The 18160-nt window shown below is 44.0% G+C and overlaps 1 protein-coding gene across 1 annotated transcript in view; it reads left to right on the top strand.

Annotated features, from left to right (window-relative positions):
• pdia5 (protein disulfide isomerase family A, member 5) overlaps positions 1–18160 on the top strand; it is a 93438-nt gene that overhangs the window by 26677 nt on the left and 48601 nt on the right. The window contains exons 4-7 of the mRNA XM_033617687.2: positions 11471–11554; positions 11702–11747; positions 14514–14606; positions 17029–17089. Coding sequence (XP_033473578.1) covers positions 11471–11554; positions 11702–11747; positions 14514–14606; positions 17029–17089 — 284 coding nt within the window. The remainder of the gene's footprint in view (positions 1–11470; positions 11555–11701; positions 11748–14513; positions 14607–17028; positions 17090–18160) is intronic.

Genomic DNA, 18160 nt, shown 5'->3' on the forward strand with positions numbered 1-18160 from the left:
TTTTTTTCATTTAACAGAAGAAACAAAACTCATCATGTGCAGATGTTTTGTGTTCAGGTACAACAGGAGCCAGAGCTCAGCTTTATTAAAACTATAGCTGTCAAGTGATTAAAAAAATGAATTTAATTAATGTTCTGTGATTAATTAATCTAAATTAATCGCAAACATCAACTTTGGCTGTGAAAGTATTTACAAAAGATTAAAAAACTCAAATACAGTCCATTCTGTAAGGAAGTTAGTGAGTCGGTCACAGGTAGACTGACTCAGTGTGAACACTTTGTCATGTGTGGCTTAACGAGGCTAGCTGCTAGCGTTAGCATCACAGGCTGTGCTAGCTCAGACCTCTGGTTCGCTGCTAAATGTTTTGTGTTGATATTTCAGACATGAAATTCTCCGCTGGTACAAATTCCGGTGCAGATCGTTCCTGTATGTGCACTGCAGGCGTAGCCAGTAAAAGATGCATTCTGCGGTACATCTGCTCTGCTAACAGTCTCCATCTCTTGTGTCTTCAATGACGCCAGAATACAAGATCAGTCGAGCAGCTGGTTCACAGCGAAGCTCATCGCTTTTGCTGGTCAGACGCAAAGAGGCGTGACAGTGCACCGTGCACGCTTTGTGGATGACGTATGACCTGCACCTTCTGCTTCAGTCAAACATCATCTTCCCGTTTTAGCAACAACCTTTCTTTTTAAATTTGAGCTTAAATCAACTTTTTATTTATTTATTTTTGTAACATTTTTGGGGCTTTTATTGCCTTTATGACAGTGCAGCTAGAGAGTGACGGGAGAAGAGAACGGGGATGACACGCAGCAAAGCGTCACGGGTTGGAATCAAATCCAGGCTGCCGCAGAGGGCTCATGAGGCAGACGCTCTACTCGCTGAGCTCGAGGTCGCCTGGAATAAACGCAATCGTCAGATTATGTTTAGTTAACAGTGTGGCTAATCAACATTTATACCAAATGGCTCATAAAAATATAAAATATAATAAAAATGTCAAAATACAGAGAAGGAGAGTTTTAAAGTCAGGAAGTGTCTCATCACAGGAAACAAAAACACAGATCAGACGACACGTTTAATGCCAACTTTAAATACCTGACACAAGAGTGTTTCATTGACAGAAATTAATTGGCAATTAGTTTTATAACCTATAAATAATTTAAACAAAAATGCCAAATACTCTTTGGCTCCATCTTTGATGCTCTTAATTATCTATGTATGTAAATAGCAGAATATTGACAGAACAAACGATCTGAAAATTTCAACTTGAACTTTAAGAAACTGTGAATTCTTTAATCCAAAGTGTTTTCCTGACATTTAATGGATCAAACCTTAAATCAGTTAATCAATTCTGAAAATAATTAGTTGCAGCCTGACCTGACACAGATATCTCCGCCCTGCGCTGCAGACAGCAAAATCTTTGAGTCTTCGCCTTATTGAAAATACTTTTTATTTTTTAAATCATTTTGTTATTTCCAAACTCCACAAACAGGTTCGTGCAGAGCAACCTGTCTGTCATCAGTGTGTGTGGAGCACATCCATCTGCAGCACACTGAGGACGTGTTTACTTTACATTAAAGATACTAAATATTCCCAGGACAGCAGCAGGAGTTGTTTTCTCAGCGCTCAGCTGGCTTCGCTCCCCGGTGATCTGACTCGGGCTTGTTGTTCTTTCTGCCCCTGCTGGTGTTCACTTCCACTTACTTTATTATATTTTTTTATACCTGTCAACCCATCAGCTGTGTGAACTGTCCTCCTCGCCACAGAGGAAAGAATGTATTATAAAACAGGAAACAGCGAGGAAGGCAGTAACTCCCCTTTGACACCTCCAGCTTAGTGCAGCGCTCACAGATTCTCTCAGGCTCGTCCGGGATCGAAGACTGGGCGCACCGACAGGAAGAGAAACTAAACTCTAAAGGACATGTCAGAAGTTTCTGTGTCCACCTTTCTCTTCAAAGACACGCTGTGATACGTGTCCTTTTTTTACTGTTTACTTTTTGACTCAGTTACTGTTTCTGTCTGAGAGTATGCTATCATCTCTCTCTTCCTCTACCAACATACTAGAGAGTGCGCTAATGCTAAGCAGAGATTTATACCGAGCCAGATTCCTGCCAGGGGAGCCGGAGCGAGCCGGGTTCATCACTGCAGGACACATGGAGCCGCTGCCAGACTCTGTAGAGAAGCATTGTGCTATTTGGCATATTTCACCACCATCTCAAATGGGCCGGGTCCAAATTGAAGCTCCAGCTGCGAGCTCACGGTGGACAGAGGGAGAGGGAGAGTAGAGCGCACATCACAGCGTGAGAACGGTCAGCCCTGCCAAGGACGAGGGCCACCGAGGCCAGAATGACACACTTTGAACAGATGACAGGCACCTGAGTGTTGGCCAACTGGGATCCACCAGAGGGAAGGATGAGCTCATACAGGAAGTACAGCGCTGTGCCGCCCTGCTCCCATTCTTCTGGGAATTTAGAGCAGCCTTGTAAGAAATGTAGTCTTGTCCGAATCAATGGGAACAGCGGAGCACAAACAAGCACAGCGCGGATTAGGATTTGTGTTTTGGAAGAGTAATAATTAAATGGCAGGCAGGGCTTCATCCTCTTTGCATGATGAATCCATTATTAATCCTTTACTAAAGGGACTCTGTTGACTTTGGCCTGATGCGACAGTTTGGCTCCGACCTTTTTATTTGATTTGAAGGATTCTCCAATCGTAAAGGTGCACTTTGCACAATCACCTCGTCGCATCAGGTATTTTAGTTTGTTACGTCTAAACATGTCACAGAAGAAGAATAAAGGTTTTATTGGTGAAGAGATCATGAAGAGAGCATGTATGTTTTTCCTTCAGACTAACTAGTTCTTGGTTGCACTGGCGCCTCACTTTTTCATTTTGCTGCACCTGAACATATTTCAGGTGCAGTGCTGTTGTTGGACTTTGGTTGAGGGTCACCGGCTCAAGTCCCCATCCAGACCAAATATGGAGTGTGGACTGGTAGCTGGAGAGGTGCCAGCTCACCTCCTGGGCACCACTGAGGTGCCCCTGAGCAAGGCACTGAACCCCCTACTGCTCGTTGCACCTGTCCATGGGCAGCCCCCCCTCACTCTGACATCTCTACATTCAGTGCATGCACAGGTCCTGTTTGTGCATCTGTGTGTATTTCAGGCCTGTGTGTGTGTGTGTGTGTGTGTGTGTGTGTGTGTGTGACAACAGAGTGATAACTACTTAATTTCCCCTCAGGGATTAAAAAAGTATATCATCATCATCATCATCATCATCATCATCATCATCATCTTCTTCTTCTTCTTGACGCCAAAGATCTTTGGTCTGGTCTGCAGACAGTGTCAGGGCCGGGCCAGACTAACCATCAATATTTCACTTCATTTTGAATTAGCGGTGTGTTTTAACGCTGTGATGTTGCAGCAGAGTAAAGACAGAAAACATTATGCTACAAACACACACATGCACGCACGCGCGCACACACACACACACACACACACACACACACACACACACACACACACACACACACAGACGGACCAGTTAAGTGTCCAGCACGCTGATGTGACTAATAAAAATATTTAGTTGCAGTTGAAAGAGTTTTTGGTCACATGTGCAACCAACACGGTCGCACTCTGAACCCTGTACAGTGCGCTACAGTTGTGGTGTATCAGAACTTATATCACATGTCATCATTTCAACGAGTTGTAAATATTCACGTGTGTTTTCTTATTTGGGATTTGTTCTTAAGTCAGAACAGAATAATAAGAAAAACATGAAAATCTCTGTTTCCCTAAAAATAAATCTCTTGTTTCCACTCTCTGCACATGTTTATTTTCTCCAAGTATATTTGTTGACTTCGACCATCAGGAGTAAAGATGACCAAACATTCAGATATGAATATAAACCAACAGCTGCAGCGTCTGCAGTTAGTCAGACATGGTGCTGCAGGTGTTGGAGCCACAGAGTAGTTTGAGAAACAGAGGTATGGAGTCCATATTTTCATGACACGTCCCAAACAGGTCAGGTATGTCAGAGGGAAACAAACTATGATTATCTCGTCCATGACAGAAAGATATTCCTCCTCTCAGCATCTGTAAGAATGTCATACAGTCTGCCAAAGGAACAACAGCAGCATCTTGACGCGGTGACCCACGAGTACAGAGACAGGATTCATTCACAAAGAAACATCAAGACTTTTTCCATCTCCTGCAGAGTGTCGACACAGTATGTTTGAGTTTCAGGACAGAGACAGACAGAGTGTCTAAGTACCTGCAGAGATTTTACAGTTTAGACACTGAGGTGAAGTTTGGGGTTCATTTTGTCTTTTACTGGGTGAGATCTGTGAGCGGTGCAGGATTGTATATCGCAACAGTTCAGTACGATTACACACTGATCTCTTCCGCTGCCATGTTTCTGCAGCAGCTGGACGTTTGACACATCTGTCGCGTTTTATCTGCCTGTCTTTAACATTTTTATTGACACAGAGAGAAATGGATCTGAAATGGATTTAATGTGCTGTGAGGGAGCATGGACCTGTTACCAGAGTCATTAACTGTCCTACTGACTCGTCTGTGTGTCGCCTGTTTGTAAAAAGACTGCAGGGACGAATCATCAAGAAACAGTTTGTTGAGTGAGTCAAACATTGAGTGAACCTGACTGCTGATGAACACGATGCTGTATAAAGACAGAGTGTACGAGGCTGGAGAGGTTTGACCTCTGTGAGCTGCAGGGTTAATGTTAGACAACTGAGAGGTGTTTGTATTTAAACAGACGTGCTTCATATGGCTCGGTTCAGTGAGTGCAGACTTCTCCTCTCTGTGATGATGATGGTGATGATGGAGCTCACTGTAATCACTTCACCGTCCTCTCTGAACACTGTGTCTCCATCCTAACAGCACATGATTATACAGCAGGTATTCTTGGTGTCTGATGTGTTGTTACAGAGTATTTCCTCACACTATCTGTTTGTCAGCACCTTATAACTCCTCATCAGCCCCCCCCCGCCCAGCCTCCGCTCAAACCCCCCCGTACAGTCACTGACCTCCTGCTCACCGAGAGTCGGAGCGTTGGCGCTGACGCAGCGGCTGACGTTGCCCCAGAGACAAATGCTCAACAGCTGTGCTCATCATCCGGTGGACGGGCCTCTGATGAACCGCCGTTCACGGCCTTTGTTCTGTCTGTTCTGAACATTAGGTAGTGAGTCATTCAAACTTCTCTGGGCCTCCGTTTGTTCTGCGATGGGAAAACGCTGCTGTTTCATTGGTTGATTCACAGAAGCTGCAGCTCAGTAACGTAATGCCATGCAGCTCTTTATAATGAGTCAGTCTTACTTTGTGTTCACTGTATGACCTAATGAGAGGCTGAAATTCCATTTGCATTGTTGTGCTGGTTCATGTGCAGGTGTGTGTCCCTTTCGCCGTCTGCCAACAGAGTCCCATTCAACACAACCTGATGGTTTAACGTCAGCGCCGCACAGCTCAGCTCAGATTACAATAGAAGATGTTTATCTAACAAGAATATGTGTTAAAGATTTTACTGTGTTTTCACATCTCATATGAAGAGTTAGTGTCTGAGACATTAAAGAGAGGAGGGTGAACATTTCTTTGTTGTTTCTGCGCAGCACAATGTGCAGCTGAGTCTGCAGCGACTCCATTCAGATAAAAGTAAAATCGAAACTCACGTTTATAAAGCAGCAAATAAAATGTTTAGAGGTTTGCAACAACAATCTGTTTATATCTACTTTTGTGTCCCCGCTCCCAATCCAGAAGTTTTTTGGGGTCGTAAACGCAGCGCAGGCTGAATTCTTTATGAGGTTTATTTTATTTATTTTTTCCTCAGCGACATCATTTCATGTCACTGGGGTATTCAGTACATGATGCCCCCCCCCCAACTGGCAAGTTCGATGTGTTCCACAAACTTTCCTTTTCACTTGAATAAATAAACATAGAAACTCAAAAATGACAAAGAAGCCAATATTCTTCCACCAGTTCTCTCCACTGAACACAGAAATAAAACCATGCACCTTCTAAATTCAAGTTCCTCTTTGACTGAAACTGAACAATGTTGTTGCCTCATCATAAAACACGCGTCGTAGTTAGTCTAAACTCTTAGTTCAACGAGTCAGATGTAAAAATAAGCTGTTTTTCTCTCTGACGTTGCTGCCTGGTTGCTAACAGTCCTCTAACGTTATCCCCATCACTCAGAGTTGCTCAGCTCAGCTGCAGACAGACACGGTGATGTGCTCTACACACAGTACGTCCTCAGTACAGCATCTCTGTGTGAGTACAGAGGTGTTGAAATCAAACTGTTTGCATGTTTAAACACCCTGGTGATACCATGATACCACCCAGGCCTAACAGATAGTAAAAGTAGCCGTCAGTTTTCAGATGGATAAAATGAGATAAGTTAAGAGCTGCTTTATAAATAATGACATGCCAGTGATACATAAGAATATAAGGATCAGAGTTCTCCATTTGGGAGCGTCTGTTTGTTCCCCTGCATGTTCTAAATGTCCAAATCGTCCCATCGTGCACCTTTTAAAATCACTAAAATCAAAACCACAGCTGTTCAGTCAGTGTCAGACTTTGTCTCATACAGTTTAAAACTTTACACAGACTCTGTTATTTTGGGGAAAAGCTACATAGCTTGTCTTTACTCAGGTGTCACCCGCATGTCACTGCTGTAAATCTACAATTAGCAGTTTAGCACACACTGTCAGATCATGCAGTAAATTGTTTACATATTAGAAGAACATTTTTCTCTGAGGCCTTTGGGAAACTTTGGGAACCTGATCCACTCACAGCTCAGACCCTCAGAGCGTCTAACTCCTCTGCTAGGAAAATACCAAAATGGGTTATTTGATGATCTCAGAGAAGTTAATGTTTGGAGTGTGGGAGGTGGACTCTGTTCCTACATGTGATTTCTGCTGAAATGAAAGTCTGGAGAGACTCAGACTCAGTAATGAGGACAGAGGTGTTGTGTTTGATACGATCTGAGACTCTGTACTGAAACTCTTTCAGGGCAAAGATTAATGTGATGATATTTTTAGATGAAGCACATTGCTGTGTATTTTTCTCCTTTTCTGTAGACGTCATTTTTTATACCCTCCTTTAACAACACATCGTACTGATCACTGACTGTGGCCTCTGATACACATGATGAGCTGTGCCTGTTGGCTTTGTGTTTCACATGTTCTTTCAGTGCTCTAAATGAACATTAAACATATATGTTACAAAAGATCACTGAAATCAGCAGATTTAAATAATGGCATGACCATATACATGTGAGTGTGTGACACAAGACAGTTGATGCATCGTTGCCCTCATGTTGTGTGTTTAGTTGTGAATGTAAAAGGTTGACCGTCTTCAGGACTTTGTCAAATAACTAAACACAGTCATGCAACAAAAAACCTTTTGACTCGAGTTTCCTGAAATAAAGTCTGACTGAATTTAAGGTTCCTTAATGTGCCTTCAGTGTTTTATAGTTTCCTTGATGTGACAGACTTTAGGATCCCTGTTCTCAGCTCGTCGAGGACATTGTTGCCTTCACAGCTTTTGTCACTTGTGGCAGCGTTTCAAGAAGTAGCAGACTGGTTTTGACTCGGATGACTGAGCGCCATCTCCAGATCCACGTCGAGGTCACATCTGCTCCTGGTGTGCCCCGACCGGTGCCATCTGCCTTCGTGAGTCAGCAGAATCTGGCGTTAAGCACAAAGTCATTACCTGAAAACCCCGTCTGTCAACACATGCACGCTCCTCCTCACATAACTCAAAACTAAGCTGAAGGTATATTTGGCTGGCTGTGGGTCTGGGAGCCGTAATTGAATTCCACCTCTTTGAATTTATTAGCATCAGGCGTTTCTGCAGCCTCTAAATGAATGCATATATTCCTGCTCTTTATTACAGGAGAGGCAGAGCACTTCATGCTGCTGATGATGCATCACTGTAGCAAGTATGAAGTATGTGTAGGTGGCTGGATGCATATTTCCTCTCCAACTATGGCCTTGTTTCAATTACAGAAATAACCTCTCTATAGCAGAGCATCTGTGTGTGTGTGTGTGTGTGTGTGTGTGTGTGTGTGTGTGTGTGTGTGTGTGTGTGTGTGTGTGTGTGCGCTGACAGGCTGTGAAGTGCCTGTTGTAATCAGCATTGTATTCCCAGTGCAGACGTATGTGTTGGTATAGACGCCGGAGCAGCTCATAAACGGAGCGGTGAGCCTTGTTTATTCAGCGCTGTACATGGGATTAGATTGAGCTCATGAAATGTTAATGCACTCACATGCAGCATCTTCTCTGCTCCGCTCTTAAATCAATTCAGTGGAGCTTTATTAGAGAGACGTGAACCTGTCGGCAAAGCAGATTCTTAAAGGGATAGTGCACCCAAAAATGAAAACTCAGCCATTATCTACTCACCCATATGCCGAGGGAGGCTCAGGTGAAGTTTTAGAGTCCTCACATCACTTGCAGAGATCCAAGGGGAGAGGAGGTAGCAACACAACTCCACCTAATGGAGGCTGACGGCGCCCCAGATTCAAACGTCCAAAAACACATCATTGAAACCACAAAATATCTCCATACTGCTCGTCCGTAGTGATCCAAGTGTCCTGAAGCCCCGACATAAAAAGTTGTTTGGAAAAACCTCATTTGAACTCTGTTTTTAGCCTCATTGTAGCCTGTAGCTCTGACTGCCTCTCTGGGCACCACGCTCACGTGTGTGTGCTTGCACGAGATGTGATGTTTTATAGATAATGGCTTAATTTTCATTTTTGGGTGCACCATCCCTTTAAACAGAATGAAGTACAAAATACAAACAGTGAATATTTAAAGGTTCAGTGTGTGCGTCGATACAGCGCAGACCTCTGTGTGTAAAGACACAGTGGAGTCACGTCCTGAGCACAGAATGATGTGATGCTACTGCTGTGTGTTGTAATCTGAGCTTCTCTGTGGTTTGTTGTGGTGAGCCGGTCCAGCCTCACGCGCATTTTATTGCTCGTGTCAGAGTCCTGCATTCATTAAATGAACTCGGAGGAGATGAGAAGGCTTTCAGAGGAGAGGGAAGCGAGGTTACACGAGTGCAGCATTTGCAGAAGTCTTTTACCGACCGACACACCCTCTGATTGGATATCAGTTATTGATTGGACAGCTGATCGGACTGATCTCATTGTGAAAGCAGAGACAGATTTATATAGATACAGTTAAAGTCAGAGTCTGTCTGTCAGCAGGAAACACTTTTATATCACTGATCGTTATTTCCATTCAGTCACACCTGAGGCTGATCGTTCTGAGCGTCGCAATGAATTTTACATTTCCCTGAAACATTTGGCCTAATAAATTATTTCCAGTGTTAAAAAAACATCATAGTCATATTCTGGGTTATTAGATAATGAACTCATAATCAGAATATCAATAAATACAGATGCAAATACTGAATACAGAATTTATGTGCAGGTGTTTGTTAGACAGAGAGGAAACACTGCTGCTCTGCTACTGAGAACTGGATCTGCATCTTTATCATTATTTAAACACATACGTCTCATTTCATTAAAGCATATTCCCTGCCCCTTCTCTGCTTGCATCTCGTCCTCACATCTCTCCTCCGTGTCCTACGAGGCCGGAGCCAAGTGCGAGGACGAGATGCAAGTGAGGGAAGAACCCTAGCCCAGCCCCCACGAGTGAAGAGACGAGAAAATTACGACGACTCAGCAAAGTTAACACACACTGCAAAAACAAGCACATGAAGCCGATTAATGAAACTGAAATATCTTTCTATATAATGAGGAAAACTCTGTGTGTGTGTGTGTGTGTGTGTGTGTGTGTGTGTGTGTGTTCCACGTTTTTCTCCTCACTGACTTGGTCAATCCATGTGAAATTTGGCACAGTGGTAGAGGGTCATGGGAGGATGCCAATGAAGTAATATTACATCAATTGGCCAAAGGGGGGCGCTATAGCAACCCATTGAAATGTCAAACTTTGAATGGGCATATCTCATGCCCCGTATGTGGTAGAGACATGAAACTCTGCACAGAGATGCCTCTCCTCATGAGGAACACATTTGCCTCAAGAACCCATAACTTCCCCTTATATAGATTTTCCACCATTTTGAATTTTTTGAAAACCACTTCAAATGGATCTCTTCCTAGGAAGTTTGAACGATCTGCATGGAACTGGGTGAACATAATCTAGGGACCAATATCTAAAGTTCGCTCTTGGCAAAAGTTGGAAAACTTACTAAAACTGAGCTTCTATAAGGCAATGAATATTGCGGAGGGCGTGGCTCATCACATAAAGGTGTATAACATCTCAAGGGTTTCACCCATCACCACGCAACTTTGTAGGCATGTGACCACACATAATCTGAGGGGACCCCTCCATTATTGACCCCATCAAACAAAATGGGGGCGCTAGAGAGCTCATTTCTTATCTAGGCCTAACCGCCATATGGATTTTTACTAAACTTGGTAGATATGTAGAACAGGACGCCTCAAGGTGACTGGAGAAATTTAACTCTAATTGGCAACTGGGTGGCGCTATAACAACAGAAAAATGCTTCAAAATGGCTAAAATGCGACCGATCGCAGTGGCCCCCCTGTGGACCAATGTTGGTGTTGTTTTCTAATGTTTGGTATGACTAAGTCATGGTATGGTATGCTGTACATAATCACGGAAACTGTCAGTGTGTCATTCTGTCAGTCCCACGTTTTTCAAACTCTGTCTGAATACATTGCTCTTCTTAATGGGTTCAGTTGACTATTTAATCTGCAGTTTCCTATGACCTGTATCCCAAACACACACCATGTGAAACTGTACGTGGGCAACGGTGCACTAGTTGGACTAGTTATGGATAAAATAGAAATAATCTACCCTGTGTCTAACATGGAGCAGGTGGCCTGACGACAGTGACTGCTGTCAGAAATCTGTATGGAGGAAAACTTTTCATATTGACCCTGCCAAGTGTTGCTGTGACTTAACGCTCCTGTTCCTAGGCATTGAGACAGTGTTGGCCGTGGACGAGGGTCTTGTTTCCATGTATTAGCCGATTTATTCACAAACAACACATTTTTTTGTCCCCAGTCAGCCTCCGTACACACAGGCAGTTTTAACAGAGGGTTTAATGAAGCTCTTTTGTTGGAAGGAAACGAAGGACTGTGGATAAACTTTGGGGGAAAATCCAGAGTTTTCTGTGACGACCGGTTCCAATAGTTAATTGGTAAAAACTAATTATAGTGTGTAAGGTTTAAAATTCAAATCTGTTTTATTCAGTGGGCAAAATAATTAACTTTCTGAATTTTGTCCAATTTAATCACCGTATCATTCTGCGATACTCGGCCCATCTCATGTGTTTTATGAAAAGAAGTTTATTGTCTAGAACATTTTCCACTGTTTTATGAATGTGTGTATGAATCGTGTGTTTCACATTATAACAAACTGTGACCATCCTCTGTGTGTGTGTGTGTGTGTTTTAATCTCGTCTGTCAGGGACTCTGAGGGTCGTAAGCTCTGTAAGAAGGTGAAGGTGGACCCGAGCTCCAAACGTGACGGAGCAGAGCTGCTGCATTACAAGTGAGTAACCAGGAGCTGAGCTGGCTGTCACACACCTTTCCACACCTCACTGCTTTCTGGAAAGTCGTAGCGTGTTCGCATCTTAAGAAGCGTGTTGACTCCCCGTGTCGTGAGCGCTGTGTCATGTGTATCGCGTGTGTGTTGCAGAGATGGGACGTTCCACACCGAGTACAACAGGCCGGTCACCATGAAGGTGAGTGCTCAGCTGGAGTCCTGTGTTCAGCTCTCAGCTCGAGTGCAGAGCTCTTGTTCTCTCTGTGTCTGTATTTACTGACGGCTCTTCATATTCACAGGATTAATTATTTCCCACTCATTAACCATAATACACTTTCCTGTGTGTGTGTGTGTTCATTTATTCAGTTAGATAAGAGCAACGTCACCCTGTGTCTGCTTTATTTAGATTACAGGTGAACAGTTTAGGGGAAATATACCAGTGATTAATATTTATTATATGTGTGTTATCAGGTAGACAAAAACATGTCTCCAAGCGAAGGATAACTGTGCTGTAACTGCAGGACGGGTGAATCAGCAACTGTCTGCTCACATGGTCACGTAAAGCAGAGCTGAAAGTGACCTTTTTTTATTTATAGGCGTCTTTTACGACACTCGAGGTCACCTTACAGGATAAAGGTCGAGAAAATAACTACAGATTATTAAAGTCAATGAGATGAGGAATAAAGTCACATAAAAAAATTAATAATAGCAACAACAAATAAATATTCAGCAGAACAAGTTTACAGTGAATAAAATTCAGTGTAAATTGCAAATGTGTGGCTAGAAGGACAGGAGTCGAACTGAGTTGGCTGTTTGACAGAGGTGAGTTTTGAGGCGGGATTTGAAAGTCGATGTTATGGATGTCCAGTGGGAGGAGCTCCAGAGGTGAGGGGGGCGGAGCAGCTGAAGGCTCTAGACCTCATGGTGGTCAGGTGGTACAGAGGTACAGAGAGGTGGATGATGAAGGGTGAGATCTTAAAGTCGACGCGGTGTTTAACAGGAAGTCAGTGAAGCTGCTGGGGGACAGGAGTGATGTGATTGGTGGAGGGGGTTCTGGTGATGATGTCAGCGACAGATTTCTGGACCAGTTGAAGTTTGTGAATAGACTTGAGAGGGAGACCAAGAGGAAGGGTGTTAAAGTGATCAATACAGGATGTAACCAGGGTGGGAACAAGAATGTTGGTACTGTGAGGTGTGAGGGACGGGCGAAGTAGTCGCCAGGCCGACAGTCAGGCTCCAGCTTTTGGTTACTGAAAGTGAAAAAGTATACTTGGCATTCTTTGGTCACCTTATATTTTGAGTAATTACCAAGGATGTCCTGCCGATCTCAAAGATCGGGATCGATCCATGCATTTTTTTAACTGAATGAGATCAACTGGATTCAGCTATAGGTAGAGTCTGATGGGCTGAGACGCCTCAGCTAACGTCAGCATCCCAGACTGACTCAGCAGACTCCTTCATATCCTCCAGACTGGTTTGTGATGTCACCACTCCGTCTGTTAACCCCAGGTCAGACCAAAGATTGGTGACAAGACAAATCTGTTTTGCAGAGAGATGTGTCAGCGGTGTGAACTGGTCGGTCTGAGCTGGACTCAAGCTCAGAGCTCCATACAGTGGTTTAGCCCAATAACCCCCATGTGTTGGGTTAGTCCAATCAGGGAGGGGCCAGGAGGGGTCGGCGTTGACTGTGGGGAGCTGTTGTCAGCTTGTGGTGAGGTTGTGTTATTTCAGACAGGCTCTGTGGGGACGGAGCACCTGCTGCAGCAAGCCAACACGCCGTCTGTGGTCATTTTGACTGGACCAGCTGACTTCACTACAAGCTGACTGGCTGTTGAAACAGGTGATGTGCTTTAAAACCAGCCGCCGGCCATTTGACCAGCTGAGTGTCAGGTGACACCATCAGCCGGCTTGAGTCCAGCTCAGACCGGCCAGTTCACACCGCTGACACTTTTCTCTGTGACGTTCTAAAATGGTTTTGTCTTGTTGTGAATCTTTGGTCTGAACTGGACTTCAGGTGTTTGATCATCTTTGTTGGGTTGCTCTGCAGTGGAGACAGTTGTTGTCAATGTGGGAACAGAAACTTTCTCTGCAGGATTCTCCTCCTTTGAATCAGACTTTCACTGAAGGGACGTTCACACACATCTGCATCTGTCAAACAGCCAACAGGATTGGTCAAACTCTCCTGTCACATGCCGGATCTTGTGCAGTCTGAATCAGAGCCAAGAGGAGGAGCAGGAGTCTAGTTTTCTATCGGTCCACTTGAATAACAATATACTCTGTACAATATGTTTATTATAAGAATTTTGCCCAATGATACAGAAATAAAACTCTATACTCCGGCTTTAAGATTCTCTAAAATAAGTAGCTCTGACTTCTTCTCTTGGTTGATCTCAGTTTATGAGCGAGCCATCATCAGGAAATCTGGAGCTATAACTCCTTTTGTTTGTGACTGTTATGACTTTTATTCTGCCTGCTCGTGTTTGGCTCATATTTCTTGTGGTGGCAGATGGAAAGGCCTCTGAAACAATAAAACACCAAAAGTCTCAGTTCTCAGCATTACCAAGTTCATTATCATTAAATATTCTGCGCGTGTCCACGCTGTCATTATTGCAGCGCTGCTGAATGAAATATTTCCTGCTGTTGCCTGTGCAGACATATGGTTCATTATATTTACAGGGAGCTTTACCAAGCCCATTACCAGACACTTAAAGGTATTGAAATAGCTCTGACACCTCTTGGATGGACGAACATGTTGGTCTATATGAGCCTCCATCTGGCACAGCCTACAGCGTCGCCTGTACTAAATTTAGGAGCATTTTCTGCAGCGTTTCACTAAATCATCACCATCACGCTGTTGTTTACAGGATCAGTGTGTGCCAGCCACCACTTGGAGCATGATCTAAGAGCTGCCTTTGTTCAGTGATTCATCTTTTACTGTCTTCTTCTCTGCTTCCTTTCCATTCAGTCCATGGTAGCCTTCTTGAAAGACCCCTCAGGACCCCCGCTGTGGGAGGAGAACCCCGAGGCGAAAGACGTCGTCCACATAGAGTCAGAAAAAGTAAGTAGTGACCTGAACAAGCTTTGAGCTTTGGAGAAACTGTGAAGAAGCTTTGTTAATGAAATGCATCCTGAACATTAGTGAGAGACAGAGAGGAGGCAGTGAGTGTGATGCAGGGTCCACCTCTCATCTCCTGTCCTGATGAGGGTTTGATCATCTTTAGACACGGCAGCTCGTCCACTGCAACACAAACCTCACACATTAAAGCAACATATCAGGCTTTATCTTCAAAGAGCTGCTCAGTGTTGTTCATGAAGTTTGTTAGAGCAGCACTGTCTCCTGACACAGCATAAAAACCAGCTCTCGTCCAGATGGGTCAGACAGCACTCATATAAACCCCTCAGCACATTCACCCTCAGCACGACGACCTGAGACAGGTATAGTGAAAGGTTTACTACACAGGAAGTGCCTGTGACTGTTTGGAAACACAACACACTTGGCCCCTCCTCCCTACACTGTTTCTAAGTACACAGCTACTCTACAACTTTAGGAACACTACTGTTGTAATGGAAAAGCTGGTACTTGAGCAAGCTAATTAAGCTAACCGCCGCCAGCTACATGTCCAACAGAAAACAGGTCGACTCTGCATCGTCCTTTATTCCAGTCCTCTGAAAGTGAAAGTCAGCCCCAGGTTTTGGAACGATCTTTGTGCTCTTGGCATTTTGCGTTTTTGTTGGCGCTCTGTCTTTAATTTTTGTAGCTTCTTCTTTAATAAGTGTTGCTGTTAAATGTCCCGAACATATCAAAATAATAAGAAAATACGGTAGAATAATAGACGTAGACTCTTGTTTTAAAGCCTGAAGTTTGGCATCCTGGAGTTTTGGAGCCAGAAGTGACCATATGGGAGAGGGCGGGGCTAACTCTAACGCTAGCTGCTAGCTCGGTTAGCAAGGTGCATCAACAGTAATGGTGAAACTGTGAAAATGCTGTTGCTAATGCTAACTTTTGCTAGGAAAAACAACCCTAAAACCATTCAACCAAAATGTACGGACTGGAAAAACTGAACATGTGACTCTGAACAAGAGTTTGTAAGGGCCGTACACATGCAGCATCTTGCTGGGTGCTACTCTTAACAAGCACGGTACCATAGCCTGTGGACCTGAAACTCTGAGGTCAGAGCGGATCTACTTCCTGTTTGAAAGATATCTGTCAGCTGTGATTGGTCGGTCCTTGTCACATGACATATTGTGCATGCTGCTGTGCTCCAAAAGTTGAACTCAGTTTATCTCAGGGTGCAGCCGTCGCTGCAGAAATAGGTGCTCAAGAGCGCAGGCGTGCAACGTCGCTCTGGCATTTGAGCGTGCCTGCTGTACGGCTACATTAAAAACAATGAATTTGAGGGCGCAAAAACGCGTCATCTGTACGGCCCCTTAGGCGAACACAGTTTTACAATTAACAACTACAAACTGAAAACACACTGAAATAGCAACAGCTACAGCGACGCCTTTACTCTGTGAATCTGGGGTTACACCACGGTTATGTTGCCTAACCAGTGTTGTAGCCTCAGGAGCACCTTCCCAACGGACGGCACCCACCTGTCACTCAAAGAGACCACGTTCGTAATTATGCGTAACTCTAGGCCTTAATAACATTCAAACAGGTGAGTTACATTAAAATTCACCCCATACAGTCGTCATTAACAGGGGAATTTGCTATAGACACCAAACAGGCTGCAAACATGTTTATTTCAACATGTTAGCATGGGGACTGACTCGCTCTTGGAGCCAGCCTCAAGTGGCCGTTTGAGGAACTGCAGTTTTTGGCAAATAAGCGTTAGTAGCCTCTTGACAACAGAGCAGATTCTCTGAATATAAAAACACCGTCTCACACACTTCTAGTCTGTGATTGATTGAGAGGGATCACTGTTGAGTCCACACTTTGTTTTTTGGTAGAGTCCTGCACAGTACATCTCTAGTGAACAGCAGTCGTGTCAGTTTTCTCTCCTGCTGATCCACTGACGCCTGGAGGCTTGTTGAAGGTGTCAACAGAAGATTGTGCTGATTATGGGTGTTTGCAGGAAGTAGCTGAGCTCATGAAGGTGGTGATGAGGAGGAGACACTGGTATGGGGTCTGATCTGTCTGCCATCCAGAGAAGAAAGTCCTTTTTTCTTTACTCTTTTTTTTTTTTGGTTTTTGCTGATGTGATGACTGTGTGATATACACAGTCTAACATATTGCTGACAGAGCAAAGATGATGGCATGCTTGGTTATTACAGAGCTCTGTATGCTAAACACTGAGACTTTGGGAAATGTACCCCCGAGCAAACTGTCAGAGGAATGAAGCTGTTGTATCTCATCACTGACACCAAGCTTTTACCAGCATTAGGGATGTTTCTGTCCGACACATTCAAGTACATCTCTTTAGTTTAACAGATATTACAGCTTGTTAATGATCTTCTTCTTCTCTCTCAATGTTTTTAAGGACTTCAGGAAGCTGCTGAAGAAAGAGGAGAGGCCGGTCCTCTTGATGTTCTACGCTCCCTGTGAGTCCTTTCATTATCACAGTATTCAGTCGCTCACAGTGATGGGGACAAGTGGTGCTCTCTCTGTTAGACTGATTGGACGTGTTGTGATCGGAGAAAGAAAGAAAATGAGAAACCTTCATATAAGATGCCTCGTTTGAAGAGAGCATAAAGTATGTGACTATATCAAAAGACTGGGGCAAAGTAGGCAACACTACACCGCAGAGTCCTGCACAGGTCCATTTTTGAAAACCCGTAAAGCTCAATACCAGAACTGACCCGTTGGCTGTCATTATGTCTGAGTCAAAGCTGCACCAGATCAACACCCCTGATCAAACCCCCCCAGGCTCCAGTCCCTCACATGAAGCTGGTTCTCCGTCTCTTTGACTGGATGGTGGAAACATTCAATCACTGCCAGGTTAGGAAACATGTTAGCATGCTCCTTCCACCACCAACAAAACTCCAAAGGATCCGAACTCCATGTAGGCTGCCACCTCATCCTCGGGCTGCGCAGTGTCATGGCTGGAGTCCTCCACGTCGGTGACCAATGTGACCACGGGGTCAAAGGTTACACTGGTGTCAAAATATTACAAATATACTGCACGTCATTTTACTGCGTTTTATTCAGATTTTTGTTCACACCCACTGCCTGCCCACGTGGAGTTCAGTTTTACCTGTGACTTTACATAAAAACATATTTTCAACCATTACACAACTTTACCTGCGGGTACTGGACCTGGTGCAGGACTCTGCTGTCATAATTAGAGCTGGGTACCTTTCAGATATCAACCCAGTACCAAGTAGTATCAAAACTTCTCCAGTCAAAGGATACCTGCATGTGATTCTTTTTACTCTATACTGTAGACTATATTTTTATCATTTTGCTCACAAACACTCACTGCAAGCGTTCTTCGAATTGAATACAAGGTGTGATTGACCCAGTACAGCAGCCACAACCCTTCCAGTCCGCGGTGTGGTGAAGTCGAACAAGGTGTATTTGACAAAGTTGACAGTTGAGAGATACTGATATGCTGTTTGTGAGTGAAAGCAAACTCTAAGACCCAGTGCAATAAAGCTTAAAGGGATAGTGCA

Source organism: Epinephelus lanceolatus, chromosome 14 (genome assembly GCF_041903045.1).
Source record: "Epinephelus lanceolatus isolate andai-2023 chromosome 14, ASM4190304v1, whole genome shotgun sequence".
Taxonomy (NCBI): Eukaryota; Metazoa; Chordata; class Actinopteri; order Perciformes; family Serranidae; genus Epinephelus; species Epinephelus lanceolatus.